Genomic DNA, 14,026 nt, shown 5'->3' on the forward strand with positions numbered 1-14,026 from the left:
GCTCAGCTTTCTTCACAGTCCAACTCTCACATCCATACATGACCACTGGAAAAACCATAGCCTTGACTAGATGGACCTTTGTTGGCAAAGTAATGTCTCTGCTTTTGAATATGCTATCTAGGTTGGTCATAACTTTCCTTTCAAGGATTAAGTGTCTTTTAATTTCATGGCTGCAATCACCATCTGCAGTGATTTGGGAGCCCCCAAAAATAAAGTCTGACACTGTTTCCACATCTATTTCCCATGAATGTAAAGATTAGCAAACAGCATTCAGTCTAAATGAATGATGCTAGTTACAGACTGGACTTAATGTCAGGGGCTGTGGTGGGACTGCTCTCCCAAAGCAAAATGAATACTATCTAAGCCCCAGAACTTGAGAGAGAGCAAAATTTTCTGCACTGACTAAAGGTACTGGATTTGAGTTCTTATTACACCTGCACCAGACAAAGGACCATGATAACAAATGCCTTGTGTAGCAAGAAGATTACTTTTGCAAAGAAAACTTTTAGAAAATATGAGTTTGAAGGACCCTTTTGGCTGGGATTTTATGATCAACTTTCTTACACTGGAAATAAAACTACTAAAGATTTCCCCCCAGAACAGAGTTTCTGCTCTGACTTCCTTATCAGATAAGTGCAAAAATTGACCAAAACTTCAACAATGAAATAGGAGGGGAAAAAAATCATCTCTACTAACACCTGACATTTTTGGTTTTCTGCAGTAACCTTTTAAACTTACTTCTCACTCTCAGCAATGAGAGTTAGCAAAAGCATTCTCACTAGGCACAGTATAGCTGTACTTTAATGAACTGGGTGTGTAAAAACCAATGGTCCCTCCTATGCAGGTATCTCACACCATACTTTCAGACACAGAGTTTCTGGCCTTTTTCTCTCAAGGGCCAACTCTGTTCCCACCAAAGAACCGATGCTTTTGAAATGTGGTGCTGAAGAAGACTCTTGAGAGTCCTTTGGACAGCAAGGAGATCAAACTAGTCAACCTAAAGGAAATCAACCCTGAATACTCATTGGAAGGACTGAAGTTGAAGCTGAAGCTCCAATACTTTGGCCACCTGATGCAAAGAGCTGACTCACTGGAAAAGACCCTGATGCTGGGAAAGATCGAAGGCAGGAGGAGAAGGGGGTGACAGAGGATGAGACTGTTAGATAAGCATCACTGACTCAATAGACATGAGTCTGAGCAAACTCCGGACGATGGTGAAGGACAGAGGAGCCTGGTGTGCTGCAGTCCATGGGGTCACAAAGACTTGATTTAGCAACTAAACAGCAACAACTGTTCCCACAGTACTGGAGTCCTATGTCCAAGACTTCTACTGGGAGCACATGCCAGCTGACTGCAGAGCTCTTCAGAAGGTGATCATAACTCCAAGGGAAGGAAAATGGGGAAACGATAGCATGCTAGTAAGTGGGAGGCAGAGAAACAGGCATCCCAACATTCACTGCCAATCCTGCTTTGTAAATGTTGTTACGGATGAGGCTGCATAGTAAACAGGTGCAAACTGATGGAACTAAACTAGGACATCCTTCGCACATGGACTTCACACCAGACCTCTGAACCATGAGCATGCAGGGGGTTACCCCCATTTATAAGCAAGCATGCAATTTTTCTCTGTTGACACTGCATCGTCTAATACAAACTGCAATTCCTCAAGAGTCAGGAACATTGACAGGAATTCCTAGAGCCGTGACAATGGAGTGATTAGTAATGGTTGTGGTGCAAGATACCACCAGGCCCTTGGGCCTCTCTTTAGCTTTCACTATCTGCACAGGGCTTGGCCCAAGGCCTGTGGCCAAGCTCTGACCATCATCATCCAGTCTTTCACTGAATGGGCCCAAACAGACTGTCTTTGCAAGCAATAATTTATTCTTGCCACAAAGGATTTATCAAGATTAAAGACACATGTGGGAGGCTTTGAGATTTCTAATTTTTCTCATTGGGTATTCAGTTCTTTCTTGGAATACAAGTTTAAGACACGCAGGTTATTTGGGGCTACAGCCATCCAACAAGGTTAAAAAAAAATTCCTTTAGAAGAAAAGTAAAAAGTCCAACATAGATGGACATGAAAGCGAGAGTCTCAAAGGATGATTCTTTGGTGTGCTTTCTCAGAAGACTTAACATTTTCTTTCCAGAAGCCATCTGATGGGTACTATATCCTATGACCTGTGTTTACTTACTGAGCTATTTTTCTTGATGAGACAAAATACGTTGCTAAGGATCCGTGCACACATGATCAGGTCCTTCTGCTCTTGCAAGTGCATGTGGAGGTGATGTAACACGACAGGTAAGAGAATGTACCGGGAATCTGGAGGGAGGAGAAGTATTAGTGTCACATTTAACAGGCCCACGCAAACCTCGTGCAAATCCTTATCTACTCTTTAATTTTAATTGCTAAATTATTAACACATATAGTTAGAAAAGTACTTGTTCTACAAAGTTAATACTGAAAAACAGTAGTCACTTCTCCAACCCATGACTACTGGCCTTTCACTCTTTTATTGAAACAGGTTTTTTTTATTTGTTTGTTTGTTTTTACTACCAAATACCTAAATAGCATGCTTTTCTTGCTATCTCCAGACTTTTCATTGAGATGGATCATCGACTCACTTCTGTTATGGTAGATGAGAATTTAGTTTTTTGTTTTGTTTTTTAGTTTTTAGTGTTTTGTTTTGTTTCTCTTTTTCTTCTCTTCAGCCTCTTAAAAGAGTTATATCACAATTTCTGGCTAAATTAACACTTTTCATTTCCTGCTATTCTGATTTCCAACCCTTTCTCCATGATCAGATTTTTGTTTTATTTTTGTTTTTCTTTCTGAAAGTTTTCAGGAATTCCTTGAAATTCAAAACTTTATGATCATATACTTTGTCATGGCTCTTAAAATCTATAAACTCATGCCCTTTAGTTCTGGGAACTTGCCTTGAATTATTTCTAGTATTATTTCCTTCCTGCTACTGCTAGTTCTTCTCTCTGTCTGGAACTTTGACTACATTCATGTCATGAATATCTTAAACTATCTTCTACTTTTCTTGAATATTTTTTCATATTTTTGATCTCTAATTTGTCATAAGTATTTGAAATAGTAAGGTGATAAATAATCTAAAAATTGACTTATATGCAGTATATATCCCAATATTTTGAAAACGTAACAGTGAATATGCCTATTGTCCTGAAGGTTTATTTTTCAATGTGATGTCATGAACACAAAATTATTGCCTATCTTGGGCCCATAATGGGAATTTTATTTATAGGATGTGCCCACTTGCAAATACCCTAGCCTACCTTGCTTGGTTTTCTAAAAGATGTCATCTGTGAAACAATTCAAATGAATTAATTTTGGTTTATAAAAATCCATGTGTCTTATAGACAGCTTGTATAAGCTATAATCCCACCTCACTCATTCAAGGGAAAATGGATAAGCTAAATAACTCTATACCTATTAAAGAAACTCAACTTGCTATTAGGAGCATACAAGGAAAATTCCAGACCCAGGTGGCTTCTATGAGTTCTATGAAGCAATACGTAGAAGAAAGCATATCAAGTCTACGTAAATCCTCCCAGAAAATAGAACAGGGAATACAATTAACTCATTTTATGAGGCCAGCATTATCTATGCCAAAATCAGTCAAAGACATTTTAAGACAAAACTACAGATTTGCTATCTCTCATCAACATAGATGCAAAAATTCTTATAAAATTTTAGCATAACACACATACAGTAATTAAATAGGTTTATCCTGGGAATGAACGATCGTTTTAACATTTGAAAGTCAATCAATCAATGTGATTCACTATATTAGCAGATGTATGAAACATGTGAAAAATTCAGCATCCATTAATGATAAAAGGTGATAATTAAAGAATAATAGATAGTTTTCTCAAATTGATAAAGGGCCTTGATGAAATACCTACTGTTAGCTAACATAATAGTAAAAGATTGAATGCTTTGTCTTTAAGATCAAAAATAAAGCAAGGAAGGCCAATTTCACCAATTCAACACTGCACTGGATTCCTAGCCAGTATAATAAGGTATATCCATAGGGAAAAAATGTATGATCCTGTATCCTAATAAAAATTTTAAGTATTCACAATTCGGAAAGCGCCTTTATTGGTGTTTGCCTGACTTCTCTTGTTGTCTTCTTGATTTCTTTCAGTAGTGAGGTTGGCAGTTATATTTCTTTTAATGCCTGCCACCGGGCTACCAACACAGTGAGGTGTGGCCTGAGGTTTACCATCAAAACAAACCACATAAGTCACAGTCATGCTTCACTTTCAGAAAATGAACACAAAGTGTTAAAATTCAGTAGAACTCATTGCAGGCTTCCTTGCAACAGGAAGCCTTACCAGGGAACTTCATTGAAACTGAAAGTGAAAGTCACTCTGTTCTGTCAGACTCTTTGCGATCCCATGGACTGTACTCCAAGCCGAAATACTGGAGTGGGTAGCCTTTCCCTTCTCCAGCTGATCTTCCCAATCCAGGAATGGAACCGGGGTCTCCTGCATTGCAGGTGGATTCTTTACCAGCTGAGTCACCATGGAAGCCCAAGAATACTGGAGTGGGTAGCCTATTCCTTCTCCTGGGGATCTTCTCAACCCAGGAATCAAACCAAGGTCTCCTGCATTGCAGGTGGATTCTTTACCAGCTGAGCTACCAGGGAAGCCCGATACTTATTTATAAAACAATTACTTGACAAAAAGAACCAAGAAAAGGAAACTGAAAGCTTAAATGACAGGAGTCACTGCCTAGTGATGCTTAATTAGAAAGGAAGATAAAGCTTGTCTGATATGTTCCTGCAGCCAGTGGGATTTGATTTCTAAAAATTCAATTTGCAACCAACTGTTAAGGAAATCTCTACTGCCAAAATGTAAGGCAGACAAATAATTGGTGTGTGGTGTGTGTAAAAAGAAATATATGAGTTGCCTGAAGATTTGCTGCTTCTCCATTACTAGGGCAATATTAGCCAATGCACATGATAGAATCGAGGGGTAAATGTCAAACGAGCTGACTGGTTAAAATGCTAATTCTTACCTTTAAAACAAAACACCTGGAGTCATCAAGAAGGCTCAAAAGAAAACAGAGAAAGGCTCAAAGAAAAAACAAAACCCAGACTTGAACATACAGTAAGTTTCTAAACAGTAGAATCTGTTATGCAGGTTCTGTCCTTGAAAGGGTCAAATACTCAGATTCAGATTCTCAGATAAAGCTCACTGTATGGTGTGTATGGTGTGTCTTACTTTTTATTTTGTCTGTACACACTTGAAGAGATAAAGCCAGCTCCCATTAGCAATTCCAATAGGTGTGGGGCTAGGAAGAGGAAACAGCAGCTAAGAAATGCTGATAAACTTCCTTCTCGATGTTAATTTCAAGGAAAGTTCTCATCTTTGTTCCTCTAGCAACAAAGTTTTAATCATCTTTGTAGTCTTCTGTCCCCGAATGAGTGAGGGCTGAGTCCTGTAGGGGCATGCAGGGTTACCAGCCACTTTCCACCAACTGTCCCAGTATAGGCTGGACGCCAGCACGACTCCCAAGCAGCTGCTCCATGGCAGCCTCAGGATGCGGAGATGGTACCCCAGGTGGGCAAGGGGTCCGGCTGTGGCACAGCTCTGAATGGAGCAGAGCCGCTGGACAAAAAGCCCTGCAATCAGAGCTGGTTTAGGCCTTTGTGATCCAAGATACCAGGAAATGAACTGTTAATGTCACAGACAGCAACAGAACCTGCAAACAAGCCCTTCAGACACTGTGGACAGAAAACGCTCAAAATGGACAGGACTGATGATGATTTAGGGGCTTCCTGCCATGCACACACAGTCAGTACCACACAGGTAGACAACAGCCCAGGGCTAGGGATCTCTGTGTGGCCCAGGTTTCTTATAGAGTGGTTTCAATCTCCCACCCTTAAAGCAAAATACTAAGGAATGCAGAGGAACCAGAGATCAAACACCAGCATACGCTAGATCATGGAGAAAGCAAGGGAGTTCCAGAAAAACATCTACTTCTGCTTCATGACTATGCTAAAGCCTTTGAGTGTGTGGATCACAACCAACTGTGGAAAATTCTTAAAGAGACGGGAGTACCAGACCACCTTATCTGTCTCCTGAGAAACGGGTATACAAGTCAAGAAGCAAGTTAGAACCTGGCATAGAACAATTGACTGGTTCAAAATTCTGAAAGGAATATGACAAGGCTGCATATTGTCACCCTGCTTATTTAACTCATATGGATGTGTGAGCACTGAAGAATTGATACTTTTGAACTGTGGTGTTGGAGAAGACTCTTGAGAGTCCCTTGGACAGCAAGGAGATTAAACCAGTGAATCCTAAAGGAAATCAGTCCTGAATATTCATTGGAAGGACTGATGCTGAAGCTGAAACTGTAATAATTTGGCCACCTGATGCAAAGAACTGCCTCATTTGAAAAGATCCTGATGCTGGGAAAGATTGAAGGAAGGATGAGAAGGGGATGACAGAGGATGAGACAGTTGGATTGCATCACTGACTCAATGGATATGAGTTTGAATAAGCTCCAGGAGTTGGTAATGGACAGGGAGGCCTGGTGTGCTGCAGTCCATGGGGTCACAAAGAGTCGGACACGACTGAACGACTGAACAACAATTCCTGCTCCATCCTGATCCTGGTCATGACCTAGTACATAGCATTCATGAAGCATCTATCAAGTGTCTATTATGCAGCAGGCACTGTTATGGAAGCTAGAGATAAAACTGTCTTCAGGATAAATACAACCCATGTTATTTTAGGCTCTTATTCTGGGATGAGAGGGGAGAGACAGACTGGAAACAACTAAATCACCAGTTCTTCAGTCATTACAGATGTGTTAGGTTATCCAAGAAGTAAAAAGCCAAAGAATGAGACTGATGATGGGATGGGTGAGGCAGATAAGAGATTTCTTGAGAAAATGAGAGTTCAACTGAATTCTGAAGGGTAAAGATGGGTCAACTTGATTCAGAAAGGAACAGGAGAAAGTCGGTTCCAAGCAGAGTGAAGTAACACTGAGAGGGGACCAGGCAGGTGGGCAGGGCATTATCATTGTACTTTGAGGGGAAAAAGAGCATTCTTCGTTCCTGCAACTCCGTGCATCTTTACAAGGCCTGTCTGCTACAGTGTCAGCTGTGGTTAATAGAAAAGTTGTGAGCAAGTGGCATTTTCTAATGTGAAAGAAATTTAATTACAGTGCAAGAAAAGTCAATACTCAACTAGGCTTTACCTAAAGTTCAAAGAAAAGCTACAGGCACTCATCAACTGTAGTAAGATTTTATTCTTCAAGTCGTCAAATTAATAGATACACCATCACACATCCTTTTTTAATATTGTGGCCTAAAGTGGGGGGTGGGATGGACAGGTAGAGGCATTCGTTCCCAGAATAAACTTTAAAAACAGTCTTATGGGGACTCTCCTGTGGTGGCCCAGTGGCTAAGACTCCATGGTCTCAGTGCAGGAGGCCCAAGTTTGATCCCTGCTCAGGGAACTAGATCTTGCATGCCACAACTGAGACTCAGTGCAGCCAAATATTAAAAATAACAACAACAAAGATGTCCTTAAAAAACTGTCTTATAGTCCACCTTCCTCCCTTTCTCCTTTACTTTTTCATTGCGGCCATCAAGTCCACAAAAGAGCTAATAGGGAACTGGGGAGTTTCTGGCAAAAGGGAAAAAAAATGACTTCTGGGTACTTTCTTACGAAATCCCTGAGATGCCTGGCTTTTCAGTCTGTGGGAATAGGAGGTAGCACCAGCACGTTTCTCATCACTACACACTCCGTGCATTTATGCTCACCTCTATTATATACACTGTGGTTTGCCTGAGAAACTGCTCAATTACCCCAAAGTAAAAACATGTATGACCTTATCTTAGCAAGCAAATAGCTCGGGAATGACCACAGACCTCTGCTGAACAAGTCAAGCACCAAGCGATGGGGCCCAGTGAAAACGGAGGCAAAACCACAGTCCCCCAGAGGCTGCCCTGTGGTCTGAGAAGACTCAACATCCACCTTCTCACTCCCACAACTTCAACTGCCACTCAGTCCCCATTCTCCATGCTTCTGCCTCCCCCTGCCTCAACCTTCATCCTTCAAATCTGCTCTTTACTCATGGCAAGCTGTCTTCTCCAACATCACTGAGACCTTTTCCTGGCCTTCAAAAAACAGGAAGAATAGAATTGTGGGGAGAAAAGGAAAAGTGAGCAGCTCAACTTTTATACCTTAAATAAGCCTGCCTGGACCCCGGATGATTCAGACGTGGAACAACAAGCTGCTTAAATTTCAAAACTGAGCGAAGTCTTTCAGGTCTAGTCAGCTGCCCTAGACTCTCACTTTGCGGGACTCTGCCTGGCTGTAGAATGCCTCCAGCCCTGAGGCTGCCCCTGTCCCTTAACTCAAGATGGCCTGAACCTTCCTACCACGTTTTTGTTGTTCCCTTCTGTGGTGTTGACCTTGTATGCCCCTCTTTGCCTTCTGTGAGTGTTAATTTCTAAGGTAAGCTCAACTGGAAGTATTCTGCAGCCATATTGCTTCCTTTGCATATCTCCTCCACTTTTTTTCTCTTTGAGGTTTGCACTGGTTAATTTTATATGTCAATTTGTGCCATGGGAGGTATTGGTTAAGTGGTATTTGGTTAAATGCTATCTTTGGTGTTACAGTGTATTTCTGGATGAGAATTATGTGTGATTTGGTAGGCTAAGTAAAGCAGACTGTCCTCCCCAACATGGGTGGGCCTCACCTAATCCGTTGAAGCTCTGAATACAAGAAAAGGTGGAGTAAAGAAGAGTTTACTCTCTCTGCCTGTCATTCAGCTGAGATATCCACCTTCTCCTGCCTTCAGATTTAGACTGCAGTTTATACAAACACCTCTCCTGGTTTTTAGGCCTTGGAACTCAGACTGGAACTATGTCACCAACTTTGAATCTCCAGCTTGCTAACTGCAGATTTTGGGACTTCTCAGCCTCCACAAACACATAAGACAATTCCTTACAATAAAGCTACACACACACACACACACACACACACATACACTATTGGGTCTACTTCTCTGGAGAAGCCTAATATAGGATTCTAGTACAAAGAAAACTTTCAGAACTTTCTCTCTCTCCTAAGGAGCTTGTAACATCTACAGTCTTGTTGTCCAAAATATTTTGAAATCTATTTTCTTAAAGCATGGGCTGACTGTACTCTGTATGCCTTTCTGGCTAAAATGAATGCCCCAGAAAATGAAATCACTTTCTCAGATCCTTCTCACTTCTCTATCACTAACCAGTTCATCTTTGTTGATCAGAATTCAGCTCAGAGTAGCAATTATCTCTGCCATACTCAGTGTTCTGAGAAATGGAACTGTCATTAAGGCCATCAAGAATTAAATACTTTGTTTTCAGCTGAATACATAGCCAGTTGATACCCTGTAATGTACTTATCCCTATTTTATTTTCCCCTGTTCAGATTTATAATTTTAATCAGCAAAGTGTCATTTGTAACTTCCATCTGGCCAAGATGTGTGTACTCATATAACTGTAGGATTTCATGTTCCATTTATTTTACTTCCAACAAGTAAATAAAATTCAGACTCCTGAGTGTTTTTGCCTTTCATATATGGAGCTACCATCACACTGCTTTTAAACTGTTCATTTTACCCCTATGTAGTAGGCAGAATAAATTGTTCCCCTCAAAGACATCTACATCTTAATTCTCAGAACCTGTGAATATGTTATGTGAATAGATTATGTTAAAGAGATTTTTCAGAAATGATTAAAATAAGGATGCTGAGCTGGGGAGATTATCCTGAATTATCTAGGTGGGACCCATGTAAACATAGAGGTCCTTACAAGTGAAAGCAGCTAGACAGAGTCAGAGATGTGAAGATGCTAGACTGCTGGCCTTAAAGATGAAGGAGGCAGGAATGTAGGTAGCCTCTAGAAGCTGTCAGAGGCAAGAAAACAAATTATTCCCCAGACACTATACAAAGGAATGTTGCTCCATCCACACCCTGATTTTAGGCCAGTGAGAAGCCTTTTGGACTTCTGCCCTATAGAAATGTAACATAAGAAATTTGAGTTACATTAATCTACTAAGTTTGTGGTAGTCACTGTGGTACCAGCAGGAAACTAACAGGTCAAAGTTTATCTAAAACATGAATCTGATTTCACCATAGTTTGGTGATGCTATTCATGGTTTTTCCTTATTGTTGTTGTTATGATTCCTGGGTAATTTTTTTTTTTACCACTAGTGCCACCTGGGAAGCTCAGCGAGTCACTAAATAGCAAGCTAATCCCATCTTCCTGGGGGCACTGATGGAAGTCAGGCCTCTTACTAGCATCTGTGCGTGTGCCTCAATGTGATCCATTGATCAGGAGTCACTTTGTTTCTCAGAAGTTTATACTGCTAAGTCATTTCAGTGTGTCCGACTCTGTGCGACCCCATAGACGGCAGCCCACCAGGCTCCCCCGTCCCTGGGATTCTCCAGGCAAGAACACTGAAGTGGGCTGCCATTTCCTTCTCCAATGCATGCAAGTGAAAAGTGAAAGGGAAGTTGCTCAGTTGTGTCCGACCCTCAGCGACCCCATGGACTGCAGCCCACCAGGCTCCTCCATCCATGGGATTTTCCAGGCAAGAGTACTGGAGTGGGGTGCCATTGCCTTCTCTGATGTTTCCCCATAATTACCCTCCACGAGGAGTGTCCCACAGAATAAGTGAAGCAGGCTTCCCCTCCCCCTCTTCCACATCACTAATCCCCAGCACTGGCTCCGAGTCTCTCCTCTAGGTCACCAGCACAGGCCTTTCAGGGTCCACGTTCCCTGGGTCTCTTTAGTCCTTCTATTCTGGCCCCAGTAAATAATCTCATCACCTCTGACAGAGACCCAGTATGATTTCTCTACCATCTCCTGAGCATCAGTAATCAACAGGGAACTGAGTCCACAGACAGAACACATCTCCCAGGGGCAATAACGAACAAAAATAATTTCCTTACATTTAGAAATGGTTTTCATTATCTATGTTGCTCTTTTTGTGTCAGACTTTAACCTAACAAAGAATTATCTAGCCAGTAAGAGAGAAATATGGTAAAAATCACCAATTCCTCTGTTAGGAGAATAAACTCTTCTTAGTTTGGTAATTGATATTGACAGAATTGATATTCTAGTCAAATTTGGATGTCTAGTTGGGACCGTCATCTTTTCTACTTCATATTGCCTATTCTTCACCCTCAAGGAAGCCCTAATCATTGCAGCAGAACCCTAGGGATCTGAGGGGTACAGTCTGAAAACCACTACAAGAAGCATCTTTCTTTCCAGGATGAGATGTGTTTTCATGGGGAGAAATCAGAAGGCTGAAGCCTCTTTCACATTGAAACATTGTTATCTCAGAAAAAAATCAGAAACATACTAACAGTCTATCAACAGGAGAAAAGATAAATTAACCACAATATACAAAGATTCATTGGACTACTATATAACAGTAAAAAAGAACAAGAGCTATATCTAATAGCATGGAAGAATTAAAAAGTGCAATATTAATCAAAAAGAAGCACTCTACAGAATGACATTAAATATAATATTATATAAAGACTAAAAGATTAAAAAATTTTGAAAAGGTAAAGAATGATATGTTTTTATAGCTACAGAATAAAGACACAGAAAATAGAACCGAATCTGATAGTGGAAACATATATGAAGGAAATGAGTATATACAAGAGGGCCTATTTCTATTTAAGACAAATCTCTTAAAAGATCTAAGGTAAATATCTCCCATTGTTGAGATTTATTATGGTATAGTCTGTTTCTATGTTTAAAGCATTTCACAATAAAATAATGTAAAAAAGGTTTCTTAACTATATTTAGTCCTATTTCAAAAATACAACACACACATATATGTATTCATGTGAAAAGAGATTTCTCAAAATATAATTTTTTAAAGTTTTTGATTCAGTGATAATGATAGAAACTTTTAAAAATAAAATTTAAAATGAGACTAGCATTTTATTATTAAAAAAAAAAAAACTAGAGGAAAACAAAATGTGCTTCCCTCATAGCTCAGTCGGTAAAGAATCTGCCTGCAATGCAGGAGACCTGGGTTTGATTCCTGGGTTGGGAAGATCCCCTGGAGAAAGAAATGGCAACCCACTCCAGTGTTCTTGCCTGGAAAATTCCGTGGACAGAGGAGCCTGGTGGGCTACCATCCATGGGGTTGCAAGAGTCAGACATGACTTAGCGACTAAACCAAAAAAAGATTATGACAAAATCAACTTAGCAAGTAGTCACTTGCTATTAGGATAAAATATATAAAAAATGACAACACACTGAAACTTTCGCCCACTTTCAGAACAAATTGATGGAAAACTTTTAAGGACAAATGAGATAAACAAACAAGGATTATAGCAGGTTCCTGTAAGCATCTCTGAAAAGAAAAATTTTCAATTTTGTTGAACGTTAAAAGAAAAAAAAATCTACAGCAAGGAAAAAAGCATGCCCTACACTAAAACTTGTTGTGTTCTGAATTAACAATTTAATTATTAGGATTTTCATTCTTTCCAGAAATAAAGTTTTAAGAGCCATACTTTTGTGTCTGACTATTTGATAAACTTACTCTCCCATCCAAATACACAATGCTTCTGAGAAAGAAGTCTTTAGTTTCCTTTTTAAATTGCTTCTGCTGACCTATGACTAGAAAATGTAAGTAATGGCTTTCTAGAGACACTGTTTCATCTGAGAGACCCGACACCTTACCTGGGTTGGTATAGAGCTGGCTTTCCACAGTCTTGCCAATGCACTGCAGTTTAACGGCCTGCAGGGCGTCATCCACATGCACGATGGTGGGCAGACTGCCCAGGGTGTCCTGGACCAAGTTGGCCACCTCCCGGACGTCAAAGAGCTTCAACAGCTCCGAATACACAGCTGGGAAGGAGCTCAGAAACACAGCCTTTAAAAGAAGAAATTTAAGTCAATTCCCAGATATGCCTGAAAAATCAGCTATAAAAATGTCAGTGAGTTTAAGACTGTGACAAATATTTTTAAATGGTAGGAAATAGAATGTCAAATGCTTCTTCTACCTAAATCTAAAAAGACTAAAAGGGCAAAATTTAGGGGAAAAAGGTATACCAAAACAGAGCAATTTTTCAAAACATGCAAAGGTACAACATAGTAAAAACTGGGAAATCCTGTAAAACAACTGACATTAGCAAAGTGATGGACAAAACCCCCACAGATTCAGCAGAAGGCAGCGTGATCAAATGGAAGGAATACTCAGCCAAGACCTGGATTGTAATTATTTATGTTTCATTCTTTTTGGAGAAGGTTTCTGAAGTGCTCATTTAAATCTCATTTACCTTTAAGAAGCCAAACACATTAATTCCCTAAAACACTCAATTTATGATTAAAGAAAAAACATAGGACATCAGAAAGCATCAGAAGACCTAGATTATATGTAGGACTAGCTTGACTTCTAATCAATTCTGTGACCTTGGGCAAGTCATTTTAATCCCCTAGGTTTCAGCTTCATCACTTGTAAAATGACAAGATCATTGGAATAATCCCTCGGGTTACTTCAAGATCTAATGAAAATCCAAAACTGTGTGTATTAAGAACAATATTGTTTACATAAATGAAGAAACCTGATCATTATTTTTTTAAAGAAAAAAAAAAATAGATGCTAACTTCAAACCCTGAAGGGCATACTTTAAAAACTGGGCTAAGACTGTACATCAAAACAAACTCAGCCTTTTGAAATTCCACAAAAGGAGGGCAGTGGAAAGAAAAATTGATCAACCACCTGGTGGAGGAAGAGGCACATGTTTCTAATATGCTGAGATTCAATGGCCGTCGGATTTACCAATGAGATCTGACACCAGCAGAAAGTGGGTCAAGTCTACATACGCTGATGATTCAAGCACAGAATCAAATTCAAATTTGTGGACTTTGGTATCTACCTATATAACAGCAGCAGAAATATGTTGAAGAGCCGAGACCTGTTTCTGATGTCAGAACCATCAGAATGCTCAAGGTGCTAGGGTCAACAGCTA

The 14,026-nt window shown here is 40.0% G+C and overlaps 1 protein-coding gene across 1 annotated transcript in view; it reads right to left on the reverse strand.

Moving 5' to 3' along the window:
• Nucleotides 1-14,026, reverse strand: part of DOCK4 (dedicator of cytokinesis 4) — a 477,425-nt gene that overhangs the window by 129,676 nt on the left and 333,723 nt on the right. The window contains exons 23-24 of the mRNA XM_010831178.1: nt 12,735-12,927; nt 2,193-2,320 (exon numbers count right to left, since the gene is read on the reverse strand). Coding sequence (XP_010829480.1) covers nt 2,193-2,320; nt 12,735-12,927 — 321 coding nt within the window. The remainder of the gene's footprint in view (nt 1-2,192; nt 2,321-12,734; nt 12,928-14,026) is intronic.

This window comes from Bison bison, unplaced genomic scaffold (assembly GCF_000754665.1).
Source record: "Bison bison bison isolate TAMUID 2011002044 unplaced genomic scaffold, Bison_UMD1.0 scf7180017864525, whole genome shotgun sequence".
Taxonomy (NCBI): Eukaryota; Metazoa; Chordata; class Mammalia; order Artiodactyla; family Bovidae; genus Bison; species Bison bison.